Source organism: Carcharhinus amblyrhynchos, chromosome 34 (genome assembly GCF_965287045.1).
Source record: "Carcharhinus amblyrhynchos chromosome 34, sCarAmb.v2.hapA, whole genome shotgun sequence".
Taxonomy (NCBI): Eukaryota; Metazoa; Chordata; class Chondrichthyes; order Carcharhiniformes; family Carcharhinidae; genus Carcharhinus; species Carcharhinus amblyrhynchos.
Window position 1 is genome coordinate 11,225,775 of NC_137357.1, and position 27,689 is coordinate 11,253,463.

Here is a 27,689-nt window from a genome sequence, read left to right on the forward strand (position 1 = left end):
AGATGGACCTTAAAGATTCCAGATACAACTCAAAAGAGGGTAAGGGAGATTTCCCTCGTGTGCCAGTTAATACTTATTTCCCAACCAACATCACTTTAAAAGAGTATTTACAGATGCTATGTGTAAAGCAAGTGCCGCCTTTCTTACATTAGAATGCTGACTACTTTGGAAAATAATTAAATATCTGCAAAATGCTTTGGGAAATTCTGTCATGAAAGCCCAGAAACAAAGAAAACATTCGCTCTTTGTAACAGTATCAGTTCCACCAACTGTATCGGTGGGTTATTGCATTCCAGTGTTACTGGTGAAATAAGTTCGTAAAACCTTCGTTTTTCTTCTGTATATATCTCTTTCTGTATATATCTCTTTCCCCATTGATTTCTCCTCATCGAATGTATTTCTAAAATAAAAGTTATTATCTCAGAGGACAGACTATTTTGGTTTTCACTTTCCTTACATTTTTAACAAGATGTTCTTCTAATGGCAGTGTGCAGTTTTGAGCTACGTAGATCAACAAATCTCATTTTCCACTGAGTTCGTGGAGAGTTGCTGATTTTGGTTGGGAATGTGAGTGAGATGCAATGTAATTATCCTGAGAACTCCCAGCAGATAGTAGGAGTATAGAATCAACCAATATTCTAATCTTTCACCTGATCACTGCCCATTAACTCTGCTGTATGAGTGTCAGAATGTTCAGCAAGAATATATCAGACTTGACTGCTTTACTTTTCAAGTTCCTTTAATGTTTGTAGTCATATGTGAAGAATAGATCCTGTGTGAAATATCTGAGCAGCCTGTGGGGCCGTACGCCATTAACTCTTCAGTGAGAGGAGCAGCAAGAAAAATAAAATCAACAAAATGCTTTTCAGATTCTTAACTCTTTTTTTATATGGGTGAGTGGGTTGACAGTCTTCATCTGAATTTGGTATTGCTGATTTTAGTACAATGAAGCAGCTGTATTCTCTGACGAAGTGTACTGGCGATTATGCCAGGACAGGCTGAGTTACTGATGTGCAATACCTTGGAGCCTTATACATCATGCAGGTGGCGTAAGTCACTTACTTAGTAGACTATCCCTTTAACATAGCTCACCCTTATTATAGGCTCTGATGTTATCCCTATTGCACCACATTACAAGGCTTTAAATTATAACAATCACGTTGTGTGCGCTGAAGTTTCAAGATGTGTTGCTATAGATCCGGAGGAAGCAGGTCCAGCTGCCCTTTCCAACAGGTTCCTGATATCAGCTTTGCTGTTTTGGCAAAGGTGTGAGTTGATCACTGACAGCTTCTGATCCAAAAGGATAAATAGAATCACCAAAAGGAGGTCACATGGTATCAGGAGATGAATGGTCCAGTGAGATTAAGAAGAACTTGCAGGAAAGAAGACTGAGATAAGGTAGAAATTACATTTGAAGTGCCCACTGACATGGGATTGGCAGTCTGTATTGTTCTTGATCATATAAACATGCTGAAAACAAAGAACCTGCACATTTCATTTCTCGAAATGAACAAATATGTGGCAGGTTTATGCTCATTGTCCAAAGGTGTGCGGGTAAGGTGGAATGGCCATGAATTGTCCCTGAGTGTTGGGGAATTAGCAGGGTAAATATGTGGGGTTAAGGGATAGGGCTCAAGTGGGATTGTTATTGGTGCAGACTTGATGGGCGAAATTGCCTCCTTCTGTACTGTCAGAAGTGCCAGAAGTGTCCACATTCCATGATGAGTTAAAAGAAAACTCTCCTTTATTAAACCTAAGAATTATTTAGAAATGGTGAGGCGATGTTGAGCTCTGTTGATGGGAATGGAATCATGGCGCGTGCTCAAAATCTGGAGAATGTGATTCACGCTGGCGAGATTCCGAGTTTGGATCTTACTGGCCCCTCACTGGTGGAGTGGCGTGAAATATGCTATGGAACTGCAGAAAGCTTGTTTTAATATAATAGCGGTTCATTAGCAAGCACTCTCTTGCAGTTTCATTGGGATGTGACGGTGGCTGGAGCAGACAGAGGAGCAGGGGATGCTGGCGATGGCTGTTGGGGGTGGGGGTAGTGGAGGTGGATGCCGTATGGGGTTGGGGGGGCGCACAGTGTGGGGGAGAAGGTGGAAGGGAACCAATGATTGGGAGGGCTGGGAGTTGGGGGAATGAGAAGGAGCCAATGATTGGCAGGGGGCAAGTACCAACTCTGATCAGGATCTGGGTGGGTGGCAATGGGGGTCCCTGAGACCTCCGTGGTCAGCTGGGGAGAGGTTAACTCATGTTCTGATCGCGTAGCCCTTTAAAGATGGCGTCACAATCTTTGAGAATGCAGTTTTATTTGTGTGTTGAGGCTCTCCCACTCCCCATATAATGGCATAAATTACGCCCTCTGGATTTGTTTGGTCAAGTGTCACAACATCTGGAGAGAAAACAAACAATTCTTTTGCCAGAAACAACAATGCTATCTTTTGAAAAGATTTTGTCCTTTGCCACTGAGCTTCATACAACATGCCCAGCAAGAAGTACTCCAAACAATCCTGTAATTGATGTGATTCTGGATCAGCTGCCAGTTGATTTTGAAGCATGAAGTCCAAGTTTAGACCAGCCCTGATTGAGGTTTCCAGTTCAGAGTTGCTACATTAAACCAGAGTCCAAGGAAATCTTAAAGAAATAAAAATGCATCAACTGGGAAAAGTCACCACAGCTTATGCTACCCAGATGCTGGTTGTAGCATCAAGTATCAGTGGATTACAGGAATACTTCAGGTTACATCAAGAGTGTTAGGATGTAGATTATCAATGTATTGTTGTTGGATATTAGTAAAGTCTGTGGGTTATTAGTATTGCTATTAGTTTGCAATTCAATTTTACTTAACTACTATTAGTTACAAATGGAATCAAACCTCTTCAACCTGTGATTTTCCCTTTATGAACTGGTCCTCCATTTTTTATTCCATCTTCCTTGCCCATAATCTCCTTTATTTGCCTGCTGAGAGGTGGCATCTGTTCTCAGAACATCTTGCACAACAGCAGTTGGCAAAAGATCATGGGCAGCATTCCCTGGCCATGTGCACCCCAGGACTGGAAATTCCTGCTCAAGCTCAACGCACCGATGAATGGTCCGCCGAATTTTTTGTCCCTCTACGAGTAAAGATGCTCAAATACATGTGACCCCCAATGACAATATAGCAGCACCTTCATCATAATAAAATGTCACCAGACGTTTCACAAGAACATTATAAAGCAAAATATGACACCAGGGTACAGATGGAGGTCTGAATTCAGATAACCAAAAGACATTCTTTCATTTAGGCCTTGATAACTGGAAGCATGGGCACCATATGTAGAGTGATTAAAATCAGGGATGCTCAAGAGGCCAGAATTCGAAGAGTGTAGATATCTCAGAAGGTTACGGGATGAACAATTATGGACAAAAGCAGGGTCATGGAAGGTTGAAAACAAGGGTGAATATTTTAACATTGAGATGCTGATTAACTGGGAGTCAATGTACATCAGACAGCGCAGGAATAATGGGTGAACAGAACTTAATGTCAGTTAGCACCTCCAGCAACCGAGGTGGAGAATGACCTCAAGTATGAAGAGGGTAGGACATAGGAGCTGATCAGGATTGTACTGGATTTGTCAAATGGACTTTCATATGCAAAATGCAATAAACCTTGCAGACGCCATGTGGTCAGGACATCATGCAATCACACCTCAAGAAATGCTTCCAATTAGCGTTGCCAATCTTAGACAGATAACAAACCATAATTTATAGAGTGCTTGCGGAAACAGCCCATTTCTAAAAAGAGTGAACGCAAATAATTCTATTGTTGTTGAAAATCTATCTCACTAACTTCTCTCCTACTGAAAATACTCGACAAGATAAACACATGGGTGTTGCAATTCTGGTGGCTATGCTGTGTATGTAGAGCATCAATCACTGCTTCGCCCAGACTTCTGCTGAATACAATGGGTCACATGATTAAGTGAAAACACAATTTGTTCACTCATTTGAGACAGCCTCTTTCCCTTTGAACTTTAGCTGGTCAAACCAGTTCCATTTTCTAGGAAGTTTTTTTTAAAATCATGAATCTGAATATCAACGTCAAAGTCACCACATTTTCATAAAGCTGATCTGAAAGAAAAGCTATAAAAGCAATTCAGCTCCAAAAGACACTGAAACAGAGAGAAACAAGCAGCACAGCTTCCTCTCACAATGGTGAATCCTCACTCTACGGTAGGTAAAGGCAAAATACTGATTAATTATTATCATTTCCTTTGATCAGTTGCATTTACACAATTGCAATTGAATTTTCTACTTCAATGGATATTTGCACAAACTTATTCTGAAACCAGTTGATTTGATTAGATTTATTATTGTCACATGTATTAACATCAGTGAAAAGTATTGTTTCTTGCATTCTATGCAGACAAAACATACTGTTCATAAAGAACGGAGAGAGTGCAGAATGTAGTGTTACAGTCATAGTCAGGGTGTGGAGAAATATCAACTTAATGCAAGGAAAGTCCATTCAAAAATCTGACAGCAGCAGGGAAGGGGCTGTTCTTGAGTTGGTTCGTACATGACCTCAGATTTTTGTATCTTTTTCCCGAAGTAAGGAGGAGGAGGAAGAGAATGTCTGGGGTGCGTGGGGTCCTTAGTTATGCTGGCTGCTTTGCCAAGGCAGCGGCAACTGCAGCCAGAGTCAATGGATGGGAAACTGGTTTGCGTGACGGTTTGGGCTACATTCATGCCCTTTTGTAGCTCCTTGCGGTCTTGGGCCGAGCAGGAGCCATACCAAGCTTTGGTGCAACCAGAAAGAATGCTTTCATGGTACATCTGTAAAAGTTGATGACAATTGTAGCTGACATGCCAAATTTCCTTCGTCTTCTGAGAAAGTAGAGGCGTTGGTGGGTTTTCTTAACTATGGTGTCAGCATGGGGAGAACCAGTACAGGTTGTTGGTGATCTGAACACCTAAAAACTTCAAGCTCTTGACCCTTTCTACTTCATCCCCATTGATGTGTGCAAGGGCATATTCTCCTTTTCGTTTCCGGAAGTTGTTGATAATCTCCTTCATTTTGTTGACATTGAGGGAGGGATTATCATTGCTGCACCAGTTCACCAGATTCTCTCTCTCATTCTTGTACTCTGTCTTGTCTTTGTGTGAGATCTGACCCACTATGGTGATGTCGTCTGCAAACCTGAAAATCGAATTGGAGGGGAATTTGGCCAGTCATAGGTATATGAGGAGTATAGTAGGGGGGCTGAGAAGACAGCCTTGTAGGACACCGATGTTGAGAGTGATTGTGGAGGAGGTGTTGTTGCCTATTCTCGCTGATAGTGGTCTGTGAGTCACGAAGTTCAAGTCACCTTCACATCACCTTTTGATTGAAAACCAATAGTTTTTTCCTTTGGTCCTTAATCGCTTTGGTAAGTGATTAAAGTTTTCCGCAAAATTTGTAAAATTACGACATCATCATCTGGGTGTGAGAGTTCGTGGACTAATGCTTTGACGCAAGTCTTTGTGTGCATCTTTGGGTGTCACTGGCTGCCCAGCATTTATTGCCCATCCCGAGTTGCCCGAGGCAGTTGAGAGTCAATCACATTACTGTGGCTCTAGAGTTGCATGTAGGCTAAACCAGCTAAGGATGGCAGATTTCCTTCCCTGAAGGGCATTCGTGAACCAGATGGGTTTTTTTGACAATTGATAGTGGTTTCCTGTCATTAGCAGATTCTTAATTCCAGATATTTTTATTGAATTCAAATTCTACTATTTGCTGTGGAGGAATTCAAACCCGTGTCCCCAGAACATCTGTTTGTGTCTATGTGAATTTATCTGCATAGGTTCTCCAATGTGTACATGTATATGGTGTGTATACTTAGGATAGAATCTTTTGAGGTTAGATGATCAAAAAAGATATAAGATCATGAGCCAGCACCCATACTTTCCTAACTGATTATCCAGTGTGCAAGTCCTTGTCACCATGTGGAATGTTAATGGATGTGTCAACCAGCATCGCTAATTACAGGGAATAACCTGTGAGGCAGGAAGGTAAGACAGAACAAACAGGCAAGAGAATAAAGTCCAAATTGTGAAAATCTTAGCTGGTCTGGCCTTCATGTGACTGCAGAGCCACAGCAATGTGACTGATTCTCAAATTTGTCTGTGACTCCGGAAGCAATTAATAAGGTACCGGGATGTGGTGTCTGCAGAACCACGTTTCCGTATCTATGGCATGTTGCAGTCCTGCACTCTCCACCTGCTTCTTTCTGTTGCAGAAAAAATACTTATGATCTTCCCTCTCCTGGCATAAAGGGTTTGTTGTCTCTCTGACAACACCAGGTTTAAGTCCAAGTTTAAGGTTGGACTTAAACCTGGTGTTGTGAGACTTCTTACTGTGTTTACCCCAGTCCAATGCCAGCATCTCAACGTCACGTCTCTCTGACAAAGCACTGGAATGAAAGCCGGGAGGTAGATGTTACACATCTTGCCAGTTCCACCATCAAAGAATCCTGATGGTGAAAAACTCAAGGTCGCAGTGATCTTTACATTTCCTGGCAGCACCATCCTTTACTTGTTCTGAAGCTGCAGGTATGGTTGCACATCAGTGCAAGCATCTCCTTCATGAAGCGTGGATGTTGTACAAACTGCTCCTTGCTTTGTTGAAGATAAGAGAACGATTCCTCGAAGAGTACAGGTGGCAGAGTCCTCATGTTTCTTCCTCCTGCTTTGTTTGCGAGCAGCTTCTTGTCCTTGCTGCCTTTATTCCATTTCCCTCTCCTGGGGAATTGCAACAGTCGCACCTAAAATTAGGGGAAAGTGATCTGCCCAGTAGTTTTTCGGTCATAACTGAGAACTCCCCCAAATGCAGCACAACTCTCTGCAGACTTTACACCAACTTTAATCAACTCTTCAAAAAAACAAAAAACTTCCACAAACTTGAGAGCCAGTTAAGTTAATCAGCAACTAATAGATAAGTTGTTGATAACCCCTTTATATAGCATTGGGACATGGAGGTCTTTCCTGCTGCCTCATGCATGCTCAGCTGTGTGTGTTTATGAGATGTTATGAGCTTGGCAGAGTCCAGTAACTTTTTGAAAGAAACAACCCAAAATCCCAGTTATACACTGAAAGAATGAAGCCACAACAAAGTAAGTTTTATTCTTCAAGAGTCAATCAAAAAAAGCACAGGATCATGGAACAGAATCGCAGAATCCCAACAGTGCAGAAGAAGCCATTCAACTCATCAAGTCTGCACCAACTCTCTCGCTGATTATCTTACCTAGGCCCTCTCCACACCCTATTCCTTCAATCGCACACATTACCATAGCTAATCTCCCTAACCTACACATCTTTGGACTATGGGAGGAAACCAGAGCACCTGGTGCAAACCCACTCAGACACATGGAGAACATGCAAACTCCACATCATCATCCAAGGCCAGAATTGAGCCTGGGTCCCCCAAAATATTAAATGCTACTTGGATAATCACCAATACTCTAAATCCCAGAATCAATCTGAGTCGAACATGAATCAACAGAATTGCAGTTGATTATAGATTATAAGTTGCACATTAAATGATAGACACGGCTAAGACAAATCTTATGAATTGGCTGGGCAGTTCACTCAGAATATATATCATCAATCTAATCATAATGTTCTTCAAAAGTCTTCTCATGAAGAATTTCAGCTCCTCTTTACAAGGATTTAGGCTGACTTCCAGCTGATAGCAGCGCACAACTAACCCAAGTTCCATGGGCATGGTCTTTACCAAGAATGATACACATCTTCAGAACCATTTCAACTCTTCTTACAACAGTAGGAATGGCATAGATCCACCAAGTAACAGAAACAATCATAGCAACTGTTTATTTTCCTATTCTGGGTTTAGCCTCCATTTTATTCAGCCAGCCTATCCTGCACTCCTCATCCTCACGTGAACTCTGATGGATCTGTGTCCTTTTATATAATCTCAGGTTCAGTCTTTGTTTCCTCAGAAACTGAAAGTGTCAATTTCCTTTTCTCATTTCCCATTTCAATTAGGTTCTGGCTTTTGTCTTCACTTTTCATTATCATTTCTCATTTCTATCCAAACTGCTGCTACATCCTGATTTTCTGAAATTAGGTCATTCCTCTCTCATCTCGTAACAGCATTATTAATTAATCTCTCCTCCTTTTCCTGGCTTCCTGTCCTTCTGAAATTTCATTTAATATTTGGATCCCAGTCTATGTCATTTTGTAGCCTCTTCAATGGTTATTAGGTATTTATTTATCTCTATTTGAATGATCAGTTCATCTATTTTGTTTTGAGTGCTGCATGCATTCAGATACAGAGCCTTTAGTTTTGTAATTTTATTACTTTTGAAACCTTGTGCCTTATCTGCTGACTTACTCTTAGATTTGTACTCTATCCTCTCCTGTCACTGCTTATAATTTCCCATTTATACATTTCTCGCTTGTCTTTGCTCTACTCTTTGGTTTGCCATACCTGCCCAAATTTGATATTTTGCACCCACTATTTAATTTAAAATCCTCTCTGGTTCCTAATTATGTGGTTCACTACAACAGTGACCCCTGCATGGTTCAGGTGTAGGCTCTCCCAATAGTACAACCCAGCTCATCCATCCTGCAGCCCCCACTTTCATCCAAACAAGCTGGAAGAACCTCAGATCTGTCCAACAATTGAAAAGGCTGAGGCTCCTGCACTCCTGCCATCTGAATCCCCTTACCTGCCTCATTCACAGTCACACCCTCCTGTCCCTGACCAAATCAGATAACTCTATCCGAAGGGGTATGACTGCCGCCTGACACAAAGAGCACAAAGGGTTGGATTTTCAAGTCCCACCCATTTTCCAGTCCTGCTGAAACTCAATGAACTTTTTGCTGCCTCTCCAAATTTTCTCTCCCCACTCACAATGGTTGCTTCCATGGATAGGACTTAAAAACTCAAGCTCAGGTAATTTTCCCCCTCCCTGGTGCATTGCAGTGTCTGCAGCTCGCCTCCAGCTTCATGACTCTGAGTCGAAGTACTTTGAATTGCAAGCACTTACCACAGATGTGTTTGCCTCAGATTACAATGGCACCTGGAAGCTTCACATGCTGTAGTTGTAGCACATTACCTGTCCTGTCATCCTCAACGTGTTTTCATTAACTATTTCATTACTTTGTTCAATTAATTATTTTCCATTTTTATATATTTTACTAACCCAGTTCTCACTCTATTTTAAACTTTCAGAATAGTGTCGACCTTAACTACTTACTCAATACATGCCCAGATACGGTAGTAAAGAACTAAATCAAACAGGATGAAAAAGCAAAAGAACACCTTTACTTGCTTCCCCACACTCCCCCAAATCCCAGCACTCTGGGACAAAGTCATACTCCAGTGCTGAATCACACTGAAAGGCCTAATTTATTTCACTGAAACTAAAGTTAGCTCCGCCCCAGGTACAGAAAAAATAGTTTCCTTCATTTAAGAATTTCAACTACTCTCCAGTGGTCAGCTTGAATATCACTGCTTAAAGCTGGACCAAATTTAGAATTTCAATAATAAACTTCAGATAAATATTACATCAAAACACAGAAACTAAAGGCACGCCTCTCAGCCCTTTGAGCCTGCTCCATCAAACATGTTGATCATGGTTGATCATCAAATCGATATTCTGATTCCCCTTCCCCCATATCTCTTGATATCTACAAGTTAATACAAACAAACCAGATTTTTAGGAAGAGATTTAGATTCCCATGTTAACCCAATGCCCAGCACTCCTGTTCAACATCACACTCCGGTCACATGAAATCCACAAGAACCTTACTATTTGGTTCATGGAAACCTGGTCTTGGGACAATAGAGCTGGTAATATTGACGGCAGGAGCTTTCCAACCAGTTGACATGTGTGTTTTGTTTTCAAATTCAGCCAAATTTTTATGCCATCATGACCACTAAAAATGCTTCATTTCTTTAGCCTGAGCATTTCTTATTCCAAAAAGATCTGCTGTCAGAATCTCATAGGTAAATCTTAATATTTTCCAACTGTAAACCAGGCGAGAAAATGTGATGGACTGCTATCTACTCTTTATCTTCTGGTCTCTGAGGAAGTCTCCACTTACTCATTAACATGCCATTTTTTAGGTAATAACTTTCGAGAACTCTTACTAGTTCTTCCCCAGAATACAGCGTCTGAGAGAATCTCCCCAAAACAGGGTCCACCTGTTGGGCTTCAATCAAGATTGCTTGGTTTTCCCAAAAATGTCCTATCCTCCCTTTCTTCTTCATCCTGTCCAGTCTGAGGAGCCTAATCGAAGGCGTTTCTCCTGAAAATTCTCAACTCAACTGGCTCTTTCTAAGCTTCTGGAGATGCTGATATTCTCAAACCTGTCAAATCATCACCCAATATAAAATTAACTCTCTCAAAAAATAAACTAGGAATAATTCCTGGAGTGACAACTCCATTTAGGAAGTCATTTTATAATTTAATTATAACCACATCAATAATTTTTCTTCCATCAAACCACCTGGAAGCAAAAGATCATCATGCGCCATCAACGACTGAACTGCCCCAGTCTTTCTCAAAATAGTAATGCGTCTGTCTTATTGGGGGAGCAAGAGAGCATCAACCACTCCAATAGGGTGTGAATAAACACTTTACGATTATACTATTACGACTGTTTTATTACCTGTTTATTGGTGCAGTTTTTTTTCCAAAGACTCCACAGGGATCCCTATTACTGCCACTGAATTGTCTTTGAGCTTCAAACTGTTTTGACTTGCCTCATCTCCTGGCAGATACGGTAGTAAAGAACCAAATCACACAGGATGAAAAAGCAAAGGAACACCTTGTTTTAACATGACTCATCTCCTGGCAGTGAAATAACATTGCTTTTTTTACATCAATACTCTATATTGTAGTATAAAAGGGTAACATAATAGATATGCAAATCTATGGGGCACATGATGACATGGAGCTGGAGGAGGTAAGTCCAGTGGCCATTAGTCTCTCTGTTGCTGCCAGGCTTCAAAGAGGGAGTGAAACCATAGACTGTCAATCAGGTTAGACTCTGTTCACATTGGTCAGCATCAAAGAGGTACTTGAGGTGCAGTTAACCACGAAGAGAAATCAAAATAAACCCAGAGGATTGGAGGGTGACAGAATTCCCTTGATCCGATAGCTGAATCTTCTGCAGTTGCACTTGCTAGATCGAAGACTTCAAGTGCAATGGAGAGAATTTCAACAATTTTGGCTTGCTGGGAAGCCACAGCAACTTCAAAGCAAAGCTGTGTGCATACATTGGAGCTGATTGGACCTGCCCCTCTCTGCCGCCCCCCCACCTCACAAGGTGAAATTGACATTTGCTCTCTGACAGAGGACTTCAAAGGGGTCTGCTCTCACCTGCAAGATCTGACAGCGAGTCTGCTGCAGCGTGGAGTGTTGCCATGATTTAAAATCCTGCCAAGTAATTAGAGTGCATGGAGGTTAAAGTCACTTGGCTACTTCAGAATTTGCACAGGTGACAGGCAGGAGTGCAGAAATTGATCACAGAGCTGCCTGAAATCATCACGCCGGGGTGATCTTCAGGTCAGAAGTCTGACAACACCAGGTTTAAGTCCAACCAATTTATTTGATAGTAAACTCACAAGCTTTCGGGATTTGCCCTTCGTCAGGTGAATGGAGAGTTCTGGCCTCAGACAGAGGATATAACAGCGCAGACAGTTTACAGATTACTGATCAGAATGTGAGTCTTTACAACTTTACCTGCTATTCAAGTCTTAAAGATGCCGACAATGTGAGTGGAAAGAGCATTATGCATAGGTTAACGAGATGAGTATTGTCTCCAGACAGTACAGTAAGTGAGGTTTTGCAAACCCAGGCAAGTCTTGGCAAGTAATCTGTAAACTGTCTGTGCTGTTATATGCTCTGTCTGAGGCCAGAACTCTCCATTCACCTGACGAAGGGGCAAACCCCGAAAGCTTGTGAGTTTACTGTCAAATAAATGGGTTGGACTTAAACCTGGTGTTGTCAGACTTCTGACTATGTTTACCCCAGTCCAACACCAGCATCTCCACATCAGATCTTCAGGTCCAGAGCTGTAAGAGGCAGTCCACCATGACACCATCATCCTTGTGGACAGTTGGGATGTCAACTCTTTGCTCCCAGTCTGAGCACACCCAGCCCCCAGGACCCTTGAAGAAACCATTCTCTGCAGCACAGGGGCCATTGGACTGATCTCCTCAAGCCCCCAAAGGGCCCAAAGTGCCAGGCCAAGGTATCAATGCCAGGGTGCTGGGGATTTTGCACTGTTGGCACTGCCAAGGTGCTCGGCTTGAAGGGAGGCTGAGTGGGTGGTCTGGGGGGGAGGAGTCTGAGTGGGGGAGTCTGCACAGGAGAGAGCCTGGGTTGGGGGAAATGAGGAGGATGGGGGCCTAAGTGGGAGGGGCTGGGTGCAATAAAACTCATGCCTGCGTGGTGTGGGTGTTGGAGGATGATTCTCATTATGGAGGGGTTGGTGGTGCTTCCTTAACCCTCGGGATGCAGCACACCAGGTCCTCACTTATGAGGACTTGGTACAGAGTTTGCAAGATGCAGATTCTGCTAGGGAGGCGGGAGAACAGTGAGGGCCATCTGACTCAGGCTGTGAGGCTGTTAATTATGATTTTTCATGTGCATTGAGTTCCCGCCTGCGACAAGCTGGAACCCAATCAGGGCCAGCAGCACAGCCTGGGAGGGTCATAGCGGGTTTGGCGACTGGCGCAAAACTCCTTTCCTGCTAACTCCTAATTTTCCGGGCTATCGCAATTTGTGGGCCTGAATAATCTCCCCCAAAGTCTTATCCCGTTTTTATTTTCAATCTCAGCTTCAGTCTTATTTTATTTTGAAACTGCATTTCTCATTTTCCCTTTTCAGTTTCCCTTGGGGTCTGTCTCAAAAAATTACAAGCTTTGAAACCATAGATTCTATCAGAGGGCATCAGCTGGATCGAAAATAACAATGCTGGTGTTAAATCAGTGTTGCACATTGGCTGACGTCACAATCAGCCTACTCTGCATCCTTTCACCACACGGCTGTGTTGTCCGCACTGACAACCTCACCAAAACCGCATCCAACACATGTGCAGTGTGCAATGTGTGCATCGACCACCAAAATTGCACGCTCTGTTGTGCAACATGTCGTAGCTACAGATTAGAGGTGACAGGTGAAAACATGATCCCTTGTCAGATGACTGACCTTTTCTCATAGCTTGTCCAAGTGAGAAGTGCTAGAAAAAAGGCTCCACTAATGTGGAGGATACGTTTTGGGGACATGTAGCATTTCTACAGAGTTGAGAATTGTTCAGGTAAAAACTGAGTTTGGAACCAAAGAGGAACTTGACCTTCTTTAAACAAGTTTTAGCAATAGAGGAAGATTGGGAACTCTGTTTGGGAAGCAATAAAACCAAAGATCACAGGAGGCCATCAAAGATAAGAGGGAGCTGTTAGCTGGACATAACAGCAGCAGAAATGAAGGAGAGAATAACAGATGGAGAGTGCAGTGAAGGTGAACAAAAGGCAGCCATATAACAATTAGGGGAAGAATCAGAAATAACTGAATCTGAGAAGGAATAAACAGCTTTTAAAGGGTAGGAGAAGGGATAAGAGGATACATGTTATGGATTGGGGATGATGGGGAAATTAAGGATTTTAAATTTTGGGGTTGGGGATTTTGTAAAACAATTTGTGAAAGACTGAATAAATTTGGCTCTGAAACGTAAACATGAACATGAGCACCAATGGTTTGGAGAATCATGTCGGAATACGAGAAGGATTCATTACTTCATGGATAGTCATTGGGTGCATGTTTTCTTGGCAGGTTGGCAATGAACTGGCAATATTGGCACCTTTCTTCATAACAGCCTGCACCTATATGATGGTCAATCTAATATCCTCCATACCACTTTGGATAAAGGGATTAACCAAAATCTTGCCCATCATCTGTTTGTGCATGTTCGTTGTGCACAATGGAAAAAAGGTTTTATGCAGTCATCCCAGTCTTCTAAAACTACTCATGGGCCTCATCTTTTCAGCGGTTGGTGATGCGCTTCTGATAACAGACAATAACATGCTTTTAATTGGAGGTAAGCAGAATATTCTGAAATTGGACCCTGATAAGTCTATGAATACAATAAAATGCTTTTGCACATAGAGTAGTTGTGCATTTGCCTCCTAGCCAGCAACAGTTGTTGAGCTGGAATGCAAGGCAATCTGTCTCATACTCACTTGGCAATCTCAGACCATGATACGGTTATTGCTGGAGCACCACTTAAAATGATATTATCTTGCAAGAAAGAAATTGGTACTCATTCAAAAGCAGTGGATCTCCAGCCTGCTGATCATAGTGATGCCAACAGCCACTTTTTCAGCTGCTGGATTATATGAGGGATGCAACAATTATGAGTGTGAAATGTAGAGAAAAGTTAAAATAATCAAAGAATGGCATATTCCAATCAATCACTTTGAACCAAAACTCTGAACACAAAATCCAATTTAAATAGCTCCACTGTGTTGTGCTACAGCCAAATATTTATAGATGATCCTGTCAAATCTGGAATGGTTCTTATTCTTTCAAATCTTCTCCACTTGGCTGAAGGTGTTCAGTGTTTCTGGTGCAATTTCACTGGAGAACATGTAGTCCAGTATCTCACACAAGTACACATTTTGGCAGCTTAGACAGTGAAAGTTAACAGACTTCAAGATTGTTGGAGGATATCACGATCTTATTTTGACTTAGTGATGACATATCCAAATAGGCTAAGGTTTCAAGATGATGGGCAGAAACCCTGGCCCATTCTCCTCAAAACCTTGGCATCCTCATGCATCAGTCGCTGAAAGTAAGCACACAGGTACAGCAGGCAGTAAGGAAGGAAAATGGTACGTTGGCCTTCACAGCAAGAGGATTTGAGTACAGTATAGTTTTACTGCAATTGTACACGGCTTTTGGTGAGGCCACACCTGGAGCAGTGTATGCAGTTTTGGTGTCCTTATTTGAGGAAGAATGCTCTTGTTAAAGAGAGAGTACTGTGAAGGTTTACCAGGCTAAGTCTGGGATAGCAGGTCTGAGGAGAGACTAAGTTTGTTCGGATCGCATTCATTGGAGTTTAGGAGAATGAGAGGGGATCTCACAGAAACTTATAAAATTCTAATAGGATGAAACAGGGTAGATTCAGAAAGAATGCTCCTGATGGTGGGGAAGTCCCGAACAAAGGGTCATAATTTGAGGATAAGGGGTGAACCTTTTAGAACTAATGTAAGGAGAATTTTTTTCACTCAGCGTGTGGTAAAGGTGTGGAATTCACCACCACAGAAAGCAGTTGAGGCCAAAACGTTGTGTGATTTCAAGAAAGAATTAGACATAGCTCTTGCGGCGAAAGGGATCAAGGGATATGGGGGGGGTGGAAGGAAGGATCATAGAATCCCCACAGTGCAGAAAGAGGCCATTCAGCCTATCGAGTCAGCACTGACCACAATCCCACCCAGGCTCAACCCCATAACCCTACTTATTTACCTTACTAACCCCTGACACTAAGGAGCAATTTACCATGGCCAATTAACCTAACCTGCACATCTTTGCATTGTGGGAGGAAAGTGGAGCACCCGGAGGAAACCATACAAACAGGCGAAAAATATCACTCCACGCAGACAGTGACCCAAGCTGGGAATCTAACCCAGGTTCCTGGCGCTGTGAGGCAGCAGTGCTAACCACTGTGCCACCGTGCCGAATATTAAATTCAATGATCAGCCATGATCAAAATGAATGGCGGTGCAACCTCGAAGGGCCCAGTGATCTGCTCCTGCTTCTAATTTCTATGTTTCCTTATCTGAGAGTCAATTGTGGCAGTCCTGTAGTTGCCCTTGTTTTAATCTTTCTATCTTAAATCATTTTTTTAAATCAAATAAACCACTTGAGGAGTAAGGATTATTCATTTCCTTCAACATTTAATAAGACAAATTGTGTTCAGCCAATTTGATGTGACAACAGACAATGTTGGGAAGTAACGCATTCTGAAAGCATTTTAAGAATACAGTCCATTTATTAGTCAACCCCAACATGGGGAGTGAAAATATGGATACAAAGTTGAATGACTAGTACAAACAGATTTTTTTTCAGACTGGAAGAAGGGGTACAGCAGAATTCCCCTGGGGTTGGTTTGTTTAATAGATATTAATTACTTATATTAGTGGTGTGCAGGGCACAATTTCAAAATTTACAGATGTCAGAAAACTTGGAAGCATTGTGAACTGTGAGGAGGGAAGTTTTGGACTTCAAGAAGGCATTGACAGGCTTATGGAATGGGTCGCTGTGTGATTTTGACATTTCAATCTGAAAAATATGAAGTGATACATTTTGGTCGGAAGAATAAGGGGAGTCATTATAAATTGAAATGTGCAATTCTAAAGAGGTGTAGGAAAAGAAAAGCCTGGGTGTATAAATCATTGAAAGTGGCAAGGCAAGCTGAGAAAGTAGTTAGAAAGGCATAAAGGCTCTTAGGCTTTATGAATAGAGACATAGAGAGTATAAAACTAAGGAAGTTATGATGGATCTTTATAAAACACTGGTTCAGCCTTAACTGGAGACTGTGTCCAATTTTGGATACCACTCCAGGAAGGATGTAAAGATTTAAGAGAAAGTGCAGAAAAGATTTAAGAGAATGGTTCCAAGGATAAGGGACTTCAGGTACCGGGACAGATTGGAGAAGCTTGAACTGTTCTACTTCGAGAAGAGAAGATGAAGAGATGTGACAGAGGTGTTCAACATCATGAGCAATCTGGTCAGAGTAAATAAGGAGAAACTATTGGCATTGTCGAACTGTGGAGAACACAGGAAGAAGTTGATGTTGTGAAACTTCTTCCTGTGTTCTCCACAGTTCGACAATGCCAATCGTTTCTCCTTATTTACTCTGTCCAGATTGCTCATGATGTTGAACACCTCTGTGTCCAACAGGTTTATTTGGTAGCACAAGCCACAAACTTTCGGAGTGCTGCTCCTTCATCAGGTGAGTGGGAGTTCTGTTCACAAACAGGGCATAAAAAGACACAATCTCAATTTACAAAATAATGGTTGGAATGCGAGTCTTCAGAGGTAATCAAGTCTTCAAGGTACAGACAGTGTGAATGGAGAGAGGGTGAAGCACAGGTTAAAGAGATGTATATTGTCTCCAGCCAGGACAGTTAGTGAGATTTTGCAAGCCCAGGTAAGTCATGGAGGTTACAGATAGTGTGACACCCAGTTGAGGCCGTCCTTACGTGTGCAGAACTTGGCTATTAGTTTCTGTTCAGTGACTCTGTGTTGTCGTGCGCCGTGAAGGCCACCTTGGAGAACGCTTAGCTGAAGCTCAAAGCCTGAAGGCTGAAGTGTTCTCCAACAGGAAGAGAACACTCCTGCCTGGTGATTGTATTTAATAGCACAAGCCACAAACTTTCAGAGCGGTGCTCCTTCATTGTTCTCTTTCTGTTGGGGAACACTTTGGCATTCAGCCTCTGATCTTTGGTTAAGTATTCTCCAAGGTGGCCTTTACGACACACGACAGTGCAGAGTCACTGAGCAGAAACTGATAGCCAAATTCTGCACACATGAGGATGGCCTCAACCGGGATCTTGGGTTCACGTCACACTATCTGTGACCCTCACAACTTGCCTGGGGTTGGAAAATCTCACTAACTGTCCTGGCTGGAGACAATACACAGCTTTTTAACCTGTGCTCAATCCTTTCTCCACTCACATTGTCTGTACCTTTAAGACTTGATTACCTGTAAAGACTCGCATTCCAATCATTATTTTGTAAATTGAGTTTGTGTCTTGATATGCCCTGTTTGTGAACAGAACTCTCACTCACCTGATGAAGAAGCAGCACTCCGAAAGCTTGTGGCTTGCACTACCAAATAAACCTGTTGGACTTTAACCTGGTGTTGTGAGACTACTTATCGTGCTTACCCCAATCCAGCTCCGGCATCTCCACATCAGGACTGTGGAGAATCAGAGGATACAGATTCCAGGCAAGTTACAATAGAACCAAAGGGAACATGTGGAAAAATATTTTTATGCACGAATGGTTAGGATTGAGAATGTCTTCCAAGCAAGGGTTGTGAAGGCAGATTCAAGCTGGCTTTTGAAAAGGAATTCAATAGGCACCCAAAGAGAAAAAAAATTGCAAGGCTGTGAAAAAGAGGGACTGACAAAATTTTTCTTGTCGATAGATTCAACAAGTCAAGAGGGGCCTCCAACTAAACAGTTGGCTCCATTCTATGATTCTATTATGTAACACCAAAAGCTTACATTGTTATTGTACTTTCAGCATGAAGTATTGTTCCAAGACACTTGCATTATACTATTCACAAATTAGAGGGTATCAGAATTCCTAAATTAATTACTTTTTATCTTCAGGTGGAGCCCTATTTGCTCTTGCCCATTGCTTCTACACATGGGCTTTTGGGTTCAAGACTCTGAATCTCCGAGCAGGAAGTCTGATGGCCATTGTGGTCTTACTGGGTTTGACCTTTCTCAGCAGGTGCTCCAAGATGTGGCAGATGCTGCTGCTCGGCTGTTACAGCATCTTGATTGGGGTCATGGCCTGGAGAGCAAATGCTGAGATGCTGTTCAGTGACAAAAGGACAACAGCCAAGGTGACTGGTGCAATAGGAGCAGTGCTTTTTATGATATCTGACTTCACTTTGGCAACAAACTTGCTATGTTTTCCTGTGCGATATGATCGGTTCATTGTCATGACCACCTACTATTTGGCACAATTGTTTATTAGCTTAGGTATTGTAAGAGACAACAAAAATAAGAGTGACTAGATTGGCCTTCTTTAACTGTGCAATGGTGATTGTTTGATAATGCAATTTTAATTAAACTTCTGAAGTTTTTCAATAAGCAGAAATAGGTTGAGGTATATATCAATGCAGTTGTCCAGTTTATAAAAGTCTGGAAATCTGAAATGAAAACAAAAAATGCTGTAAAAATTCTGGTAGCATCTGTAGCAAGAGAAACAAGTTAATATTTCAAGTCCAGAGACTTGGATCATTGGGACCTCAGGGCTGACCTCTACAAGAGGGACGGGTTACACCTAAACTGAAGACAAACCAATTTCCTTGCCAAGAGGTTCATTAATGCTACTCGGGAGGGTTTAAACAAGAGTGGCAGGGGGCTGGGAACCAGAGCAGTAGGTCAGCACATCGCGGAATTGAGGGGAATGTAGATGTTAGGACCAGTAAGTCTGAAAGGAAGGACACGCAGGACCAGACTAATGAACATGATGGGACTGATGGCCCGAAGTTTGTTGATTTCAATGCAAGGAGTATTACGGGTAAGGCAGATGAGGTTAGAGCCTGGATCAGTGCAAGGGACGATGATGTTACAGAGACTCGGTTGAGAGGAGGACAGGACTGGCTGCTCAATGTTCAGGGTTTTGATGTTTTAGACGAGATAGGGAGGAAGGCAAAAAGTGATGGAGGAGTTGCACGACCAATCAAAGAGAATGTCACATCAGCACTCAGTGAGAACATGCAGAAAAGATGCAATAATAACAGGGTTATCATAGTGGGTGACTTTAACTACCCCAATATTGATTGGGACTTCCTTAGGGCAAGAGAATTAGATGGGGCAAACTTTGTTAGGTGCACCCAAGAGGGTTTCTTGAAACAGTATGTGGATAGTCCAACTCAAGTAGGAACCAAACTGGAACTTGTATGAGCAAATGAGTCTAGCCAGGTGACTGATCTTTCAGAAAGAGAGCATTTTGTAAACAGTGATCACAACTCGTTAATTTTAAGATAGCTATGAATAAAGATAAGTCAGGACCTTGCGGGAAGGTACTAAATTGGGGAAAGGCAAAATTATGACCGTATTCGACAGGAGTTCGAGAGAGTTAATTGGGAGCAGTTGGTATTGCGCAAGTTCTCATTTGCCATGTGGGAGCTGTTTAAAGATCAACTGATCAGAGCTCTGGGCCAACATGTTCCAGTAAGGAGGAAGGATAAGGATGGTAAAGTAAGGACCCTTGGATAATGAGTGAGGTTGTGAATTTAGTCAAAAGGGAAAAAGCATATGTAAAGTTTAGAAAGCTAAAATCGGACAGGACTCATGAAGAATACAAAGAAAGCAGGAAAGAACTCAAGCAGGGATTTCAGGGGGCATGAAATGACCTTGGCAATAAAATTCCAAGGCATTTTATACATACATTTAAAAACAAGAGGATAAATAGGGAGAGGGTAGGACAACTCGAGATAAAGGATGGAACTTGTGCTTGGAAGCGAAGGATATGGATGAGATCCTAAATGAGGACATTGCGTTGGTGCAAAATCTTTGTATCCTTTGGATAAAAACAAATTACTGCAGATGCTCGAATCTAAAACCAAAACAGAAAATGCTGGAAAATCTCAGCAGGTCTGGCAGCATCTGTAAGGAGAGAAGAGAGCTGACATTTTGAGTCCAGCTGACCCTTTGTCAAAGCTTTGGCAAAGGGTCATCTAGACTTGAAATGTCAGCTCTTTTCTCTCCTTACAGATGCCGCCAGACCTGCTGAGATTTTCCAGCATTTTTACTATCTTCGTATCCCTGCTAACCACGGGAGAGGTCCTACAGGACTGGCAAGTCATTAATGTTGTTCCTCTGTTCAAGAAAGGAAATCGGAATAATCCAGGAAATTACAGACTGATGAGTCTTACATCAGTATTGGGAAGGTATTGGAGAGGATCTTAGGGATAGTATTTACACACATTTGGAAAAGCATGGTCTAATTGGAGAAAGTCAGCATGGCTTTGTGTGGGGCAGGTCGTGTCTTACTTACTTGAATGATTTTTTCAAGGAGGTGATGAAGGTAGAGCAGTGGATGTTGTCAATATGGATTTTAGTAAGGCTTTTGACATGATCCCATATAGTCGGCTCATCCACAAGATTAAGATGCATGAGATCCATGGTGACTTGGCCGCTTGAATTCAGAATTGGCTTGCCCATAGAGAGCAGTAGTGGAAGAGTATTTTTCAGGCTGGAGTCCCGTGACTACTAGTGTTCCGCAGGAACCCTGACTGGGATCTCTATTGTTTGTGATAGATAGAAATAACTTGGATAAAAACATAGATGTGTGGGTTAATGAGTTTGCAGATGACACAAAGATAGGTGGAGTTGTGTCAAAGGATACAGATCCATTACAGAAATAGCAGATGAAGTTAAATCGGGGCAAGTGTGAGAGCACTTTGGGAGGTTAAGTATACAATTAATAGCAGGACCCTGAACAGTATTGATGTACAGAGGGATCTTGGGGTTCAAGTGGCTGCACAAATAGATAGGGTGGTAAAGAAGGCATATGGCATACTTGGCTTATTGGTCAGGCATTGTGTACAAGAGTCAGGATGTCATGTTGCAGCTTTATAAAACTTCAGTTAGGCCACACTTAAGAGTATTGTGTTCAATATTGGTCATCACATTACACAAAGGATGTGGAGGCTTTGGAGAGGGTTCAGAAGAGGTTCATCAGGATGTTGCCTGGATTAAAGGATATAAGCTATAATGTGAGGCTGGACAAACAAGAGTCGTTTTCTCAGGGTGGTAGAGACTGAGGGGAGACCTGATAGAAATCTATAAAATTATGAGAGGCGTAGCTGGGGTTGACAGTCAGAATTGAAATGTCTAATACTAGGGGGAATTGCACTGAAGGTGAGAGGGGGAAAGTTCAAAGGAGATGTGAGGGACAGGTTACTTTTTACACAGAGTGGTCCATGTCTGGAATGTGCTGCCAGACATGGTGGTGAAGGCAGATACGATAAAGGGTGTTTAGAGGGCTTTTAAATAAAAGCATAAATACGCAAAGCATAGATGGATACGGATGGGGCAGCACAGTGGTTAGCACTGCTGCCTCACAGCACCAGGGACCCGGGTTCAATTCTTGGCTTGGGTCACTGTTTGTGTGGAGTTTGCATGTTCTCCCCATGTCTTTGACAGTTTCCTCCAGGTGCTCCGGTTTCCTCCCAATTGAGGTTGATTGGCTCGGTAAATTGCCCCTTAGTGTCAGAGAGATTAACAGGGTAGATATGTGGATGGGATTGTTGTCGGTGAAGCCTTGATGGGCTGAATTGCCTCCTTCTGCGCTGTAAGGATTCTATGCTTCTATGACCAAGGGCAGGCAGAAAGGATTAGTTTCATTTGGCATCATGTTTGGCACAACATCGTGGACTGAAGGGCCCGTTCCTGTTGTATAACTTTTCTTCAGAGCTCAAGAGTGGAAGAAATGGTAAGGTCACAGAATATGTTAACAGCAGAACAAAGGTCAGCTCCTCAACTTTCAAATGACCATGCAGGAAGGGGCTTCGAGAAAAAGTCAAAACTGAGGAGAGAGTTCAGCAAAATAAGTTTGTGGTATAATCTCTATCTTCTGTTTGGATTTTTCCCCAAACCCCTCCCTCACAGGGCCATCTGAAAACTATTTTGCTTTGACAAAGTGCTGACCCTTGTTCTCCTGTTATCACATTATATGACCCTTCATATATGCCATTAACAGCATCTTCTTTAGTCTTTAACGCTACCATTAACACTCCCTTTGCTTGGTGTCCATGAAATATTTGTCAAACTGACCTGAGCTCCAATCTCTCCCTTACCTTCTATTCTGTGCCACCTTTCCACCACCACCCTGACCTCCAATAATATAATCTATCATATTTCAGCCCCTCTTCAGTTCTGAAGAAGTCATACAGACTCAAAATCTTAACTGTTTCTCTCTTTACAGCTGCTGCCAGATCTACTGAGCTTTTACAGGAGTTTATGTTTTTTTCAGTTTGTCATTTGTTTGGAATAGGCCTCATCATTAACACATCTATTTTTGTTTCTGCTTACTGAAATTATGTGTCAGAATTTTATTCAGTGTTCTTACTTGTTGAATTCATGGAACTTCAGTGTGGGAAGTATGATGTACAGGGCTTTTTCCTGTCAATAGATGCAAAGGGAGTGTGTTTTGCTTTTCTCACTATTGCTCAAAATCAGAACACATCTTTCAGTCTTGTTAATTTTGGATACATATAAATTACGAGGATAACATAAATTGGGGGATTTCCACAGTAACCTTTTTGCACTGTTAATATAAACTATGTGTGACACTTCTAATAAATAAACTTTTCTTTGAGGGTACTGAGACCATCCCATGGCCCAAAACAACAAAACTGGGACATCTCTACTCTAAGACATTCTCATATCATCCCCCCTTGCCTCACTCAAAACCAAACAAACTGCAGTGCTCAGACATATAAAGCATTTATGTTTGTCTGTTTTGCCCTCAGGAATTCCAACTCTTCCTGTAAATCTTTCAAAAAAGTTTTTTGGGACCTTATTGATGGTTCACATAATAACCTTTAATAAGACCTGACACACTTAACATAGAAACATAGAACATTACAGCACAGTACAGGGCCTTCAGCCCTCAATGTTGTGCCGAGCTATGTCCAATCCCAAGATCAAGCTATCCCCTCCCTATAATTCTGGAGTGCTCCATGTGCCTATCCAATAACCACTTGAAAGTTCCTCAAGTGTCCGACTCCACTATCACTGCAGGCAGTCTATTCCATATCCCAACCACTCTCTGAGTGAAGAATCTACCTCGGACATTCCTCCCATATCTCCCACCATGAACCTTCTCGTTATGCCCCCTAGTAACAGCTACAGCCACCCTCGGAAACAGTCTCTGCACGTCCACTCCATCAATCCCTCTCATCATCTTATAAACCTCTGTTGTCGCCTCTCATCCTCCTCCGCTCCAAAGAGAAAAGCCCCAGCTCCCTCAACCTTTCCTCATAAGACCTACCCTCCAAACTGGACAGCATCCTGGTAAATCTCCTCTGCACTCTCTCCAATGCTTCCACATCCTTCTTATAATGAGGTGACCAGAACCGAACACAATATTCCAAATGTGGTCTCACCAAGGTCTGGTATAGCTGCAGCATAACCCCATGGCTGTTAAACTCAAACCCCCTGTTAATAAACACTGACACGCTATTCGCCTTCTTCACAGCTCTATCCACTTGAGTGGCAACCTTCAGAGATCTGTGGATATGAACCCCAAGATCTCTCTGTTCCTCCACATTCCTCAGAACCCTGCTGTTGACCCTAAAATCTGCATTCAAGTTTGTCCTACCAAAATGAATCACCTCACACTTATCAGGGTTAAACTCCATCTGTTACTTTTCGGCCCAGCTCTGCATCCTTTCAATGTCTCTTTGCAGCCTGCAAGAGCCCTCCACCTCATCCACTACTCCACCAATCTTGGTGTTGTCAGCAAATTTACTAACCCACCCTTCAGCCCCTTCTTCCAAGTCATTGATAAAAAATAAGTGACAACCATTCACTGTCTCATTCCTCAGTGCAATGCCTCTACCGATCAGGGTCAAGTTACCTGGTTTAAATTACAAACACTGGTTGGCAGTTAACTATCTCCATCAACTGGTGCATTCTCCATAGCAACATCTCTACCAATCAGAGTCCATTTACCAACCAATTAGCACTGTCTTCTGTTCTGTAGGTGACTGTCCATTTCCAGAGTTAGACAGGATCAGACATTCTGATAATTCACAACTGTTTTATTGTATTATTATAGCTCAGTAAACACAATTACAGTTTTTGTCCAGAAGCAATTTTCCACTTTGAAAACAAAACTTCATCAACACCATTTGTTCTTAATTCACTCTGAACTCCTCGTTTACTCTTAAAGGGACCTGCATTTCTGACACTGACATTTGTTCACACAGCACAAGTTGTTGTTTTCTCCTTATATTGGTATTTTTGTCTTGCACTCATCTGGACTCTTCACAATTAGCTTTGAAATGTCTCTTTTTTGCAATAAAATATGGCTAATTTGTGAGAAGAAAGAACAGCAAATGTCAGGAATTATGGTAGAAATTACCCCTGAAAGGCTGGAGCATCATACCATACCATTCTGGTCCAATTTGATCCAGGGGAGAATTACCAATGCTGATGTGAGATACTGTCTGGAGAAATGTGAGAACAACTATGGGGTATATTTTCTTCCGGTAAGCTACTTTAGTGAAAGCGTCAATCTCACTATCTCTCAATATTAGTTGTGTTTCACATTGTATGAATTTACAGTAAATAAATAACACATGACTTACCATTCAGCTGTTGAAGACACCGCATGAAGGACCCGTGCTATGATCAGCATCGCAATATCTGCCTTCTATTTATAACTAGAAAGCTGTCACCTGGAAAGAATTAATACAGTGCATTAGCTTCAGCCATGAGCATAGGAAAAAGATTACAATGCCGATTGAGAGAAACGGAAGATACAAATACAAAGTTATAAATCACCAAATCTTTGTTAGTGAGTGTTTTCTGTGCATGCACAAACAACTGGGGCGGAGCATTTATGATTTGTGATATTGGCTTATTTATCTGTATCCCTGGGCAGGGGAGGAGGAAAATCGATTCATTATCATGTCGGAAAGTTAAGTATAAATTTATTTATTAGTGGCACAAGTCGGCTTGAATTAACACTGCAATGAAATTACTATGAAAATCCTCCAGTCGCCACAATCCAGCACCTGTTCAGGTACACTGAAGGAGAATTTAGCCAATGCACCTAACCAGTGCGTCTTTCGGATTGTGGGAGGAAACTGGAGCACCCACAGGAAATCCAGGCAGACACGGGGAGAATGCGCAGACTCCACACAGCAGTGAGGCAGCAGTGCTAACCACTGTGCAGCCCAAAGTGCACATATGTGGAGACTGTTTGAGGACACAATCTGACTGAGCTGTAATATGTTTCACAATCGAGTAGCCTGCAGACCTTCATTCCGAAACCTCACAAGAATGGCCATTGGAAAGATAATTTAAGGATTGTGAGGAACTGTGAAATGGACCCCAACATAAATCTACACCTTCAGGCGAACATGGAATAAAACTTCAGAAATTATGACATAAGAACAATTTATAGGCAGCTGTGGTTCCAGGTTGTGCTGGTGCAGTCAGATGAAAATGCATTAGCCAACTTGTTACCAGATGACCGTTCCATTCTTTAGATCCAATTGTCTTGTGCACCTTTTAACACCGAGGGTTCAACTTACTTTCCTGATGTTTTCCTTTTTTTCAGTTTCACGGTTTCATGCAGCAAGAGAAACTACAAATGTGATATTTTTGACTTCAGTCTTTTCTAACATTTTGGAATTTTCAACCTCTTGTCCTTTAAGGAGTTTTCACGTTTCTGTCTCTGTACTTGTTAAGTCTTGTTATCCAGCACTGCATCATGTGACAGCAATGTTATCTTTTCTGTGATGCTTAGTCAAGAATGAAATTGTGTCTTTTGTTCAAAGCAATGTGTTGCCGTGAATAAAATAAATTTTTCTTTGGCTTTTAAATGTATCTGATTATTAACTTCCATCTGAACTTCCACAGCAAGCCATTCAGTCTCAAGCTATGCAAAACTATACTTAGTCTAAAACCAGTGCCGATCTAGATTCAGATATAACAAAGGCACACTTTACCCACTTGACTCCTCACTAACATCAGTGAATTTGTGCCAAAACTGAGACAGCATATTGCAGACACATCAAACAATAGCCTGACATAATAATACTCACAGGATCAATGTAATGGTCATGTTTAATCTCTTTCATCACCACTTGCAGCACAGTTTTGTACAGTAAAGATGGAGTGGTCCTGGGAGTCCACAACTTTGACTCCAGACCCAGTGAAATCTGATGGCATCAGGTCAAACATGGGCAAATAAACCTCCTGCTAAAGGACGACCTACTGCTCGGTCAGTGCTTTTTGATGCAAAACCACAGTTGTTTGAAACACTAAAGGCAGCAGGGGCACAGAATGTACTCGATATATGGTACTTCAATGCCCATCAATAGTGGCTCAATATTACCAGTACTGATAAAGTTGGCCAAGTTCTGAAACTGGGATTCATCCTCGGCTGATGTAATTGAAATTAGCCAGTTTGAATCATCTGGGATTCATCCTAGTTCAGTGCATGGTAGAGCAAGAAGGTCAGACCAAGGCAGCCCACAAGCTGCAATACAAGACTACATGCATATTAAACATTAGAAACAGTATGCTATAGACAGAACTAAACAATCCCGCAACCAAAAATTGATCAAAACGCTGCATTCCTGTCACATTCAATGTAAACGCTGGTGGACAAGGAAACAACTAACATGAAGCGAGGCCCCATGAACATACCATCCTTTGTGATGGCAGAGGCCAGTAGAGAGCAAAAGATAAAATTGAAGCAATTGCAATCATCTTCATCCAGAAATGCTGAGTGGATGATCCATTTCTGCCTCCCCTAAAATCCTCTATGTCTGAGATATCAATCTTCAGCAAATTGGATTTATTGCACAAAATATCAAGAATAGGATCAGCATACAGCTAAGTCTGTGGCTCTGACATCAGGCATTAATTCTGAAGACTTGTGCTCCAGAACTAGCCCTGGCATCTCTCTGGCAAAGTGGAAAATTGCTTTGGTAGGTCTTGTCCACAAAACGTAAGATGATTCAAACTGGCTAATTACAATTCCATCAGCTTACTCTCAATTATTGGCCCCAGTCCAAACATGGACAAAAAAGCTGAATTCCAGCGGTGAAGCAAGAGTGACTATCCATGACATTAAGGCAGCATCTAACCGAGAGTGGTCGCAATGAACCCACCAGTGGAGGGAGTCAAACCTTGAACAAAG

General features: G+C 42.1%; 1 protein-coding gene across 1 annotated transcript; it reads left to right on the forward strand.

Annotated features, from left to right (window-relative positions):
* The first annotated feature begins 4,094 nt into the window (after window positions 1-4,094).
* Window positions 4,095-20,390, forward strand: LOC145361311 (lysoplasmalogenase TMEM86A-like). The gene is made up of 3 exons (XM_080216966.1): window positions 4,095-4,218; window positions 13,830-14,094; window positions 18,398-20,390. The coding sequence occupies exons 1-3, from the start codon at window positions 4,198-4,200 to the stop codon at window positions 18,808-18,810; spliced, it is 699 nt and encodes a 232-aa protein (XP_080073092.1). The 5' UTR covers window positions 4,095-4,197; the 3' UTR covers window positions 18,811-20,390.
* The last annotated feature ends 7,299 nt before the right edge of the window (window positions 20,391-27,689 follow it).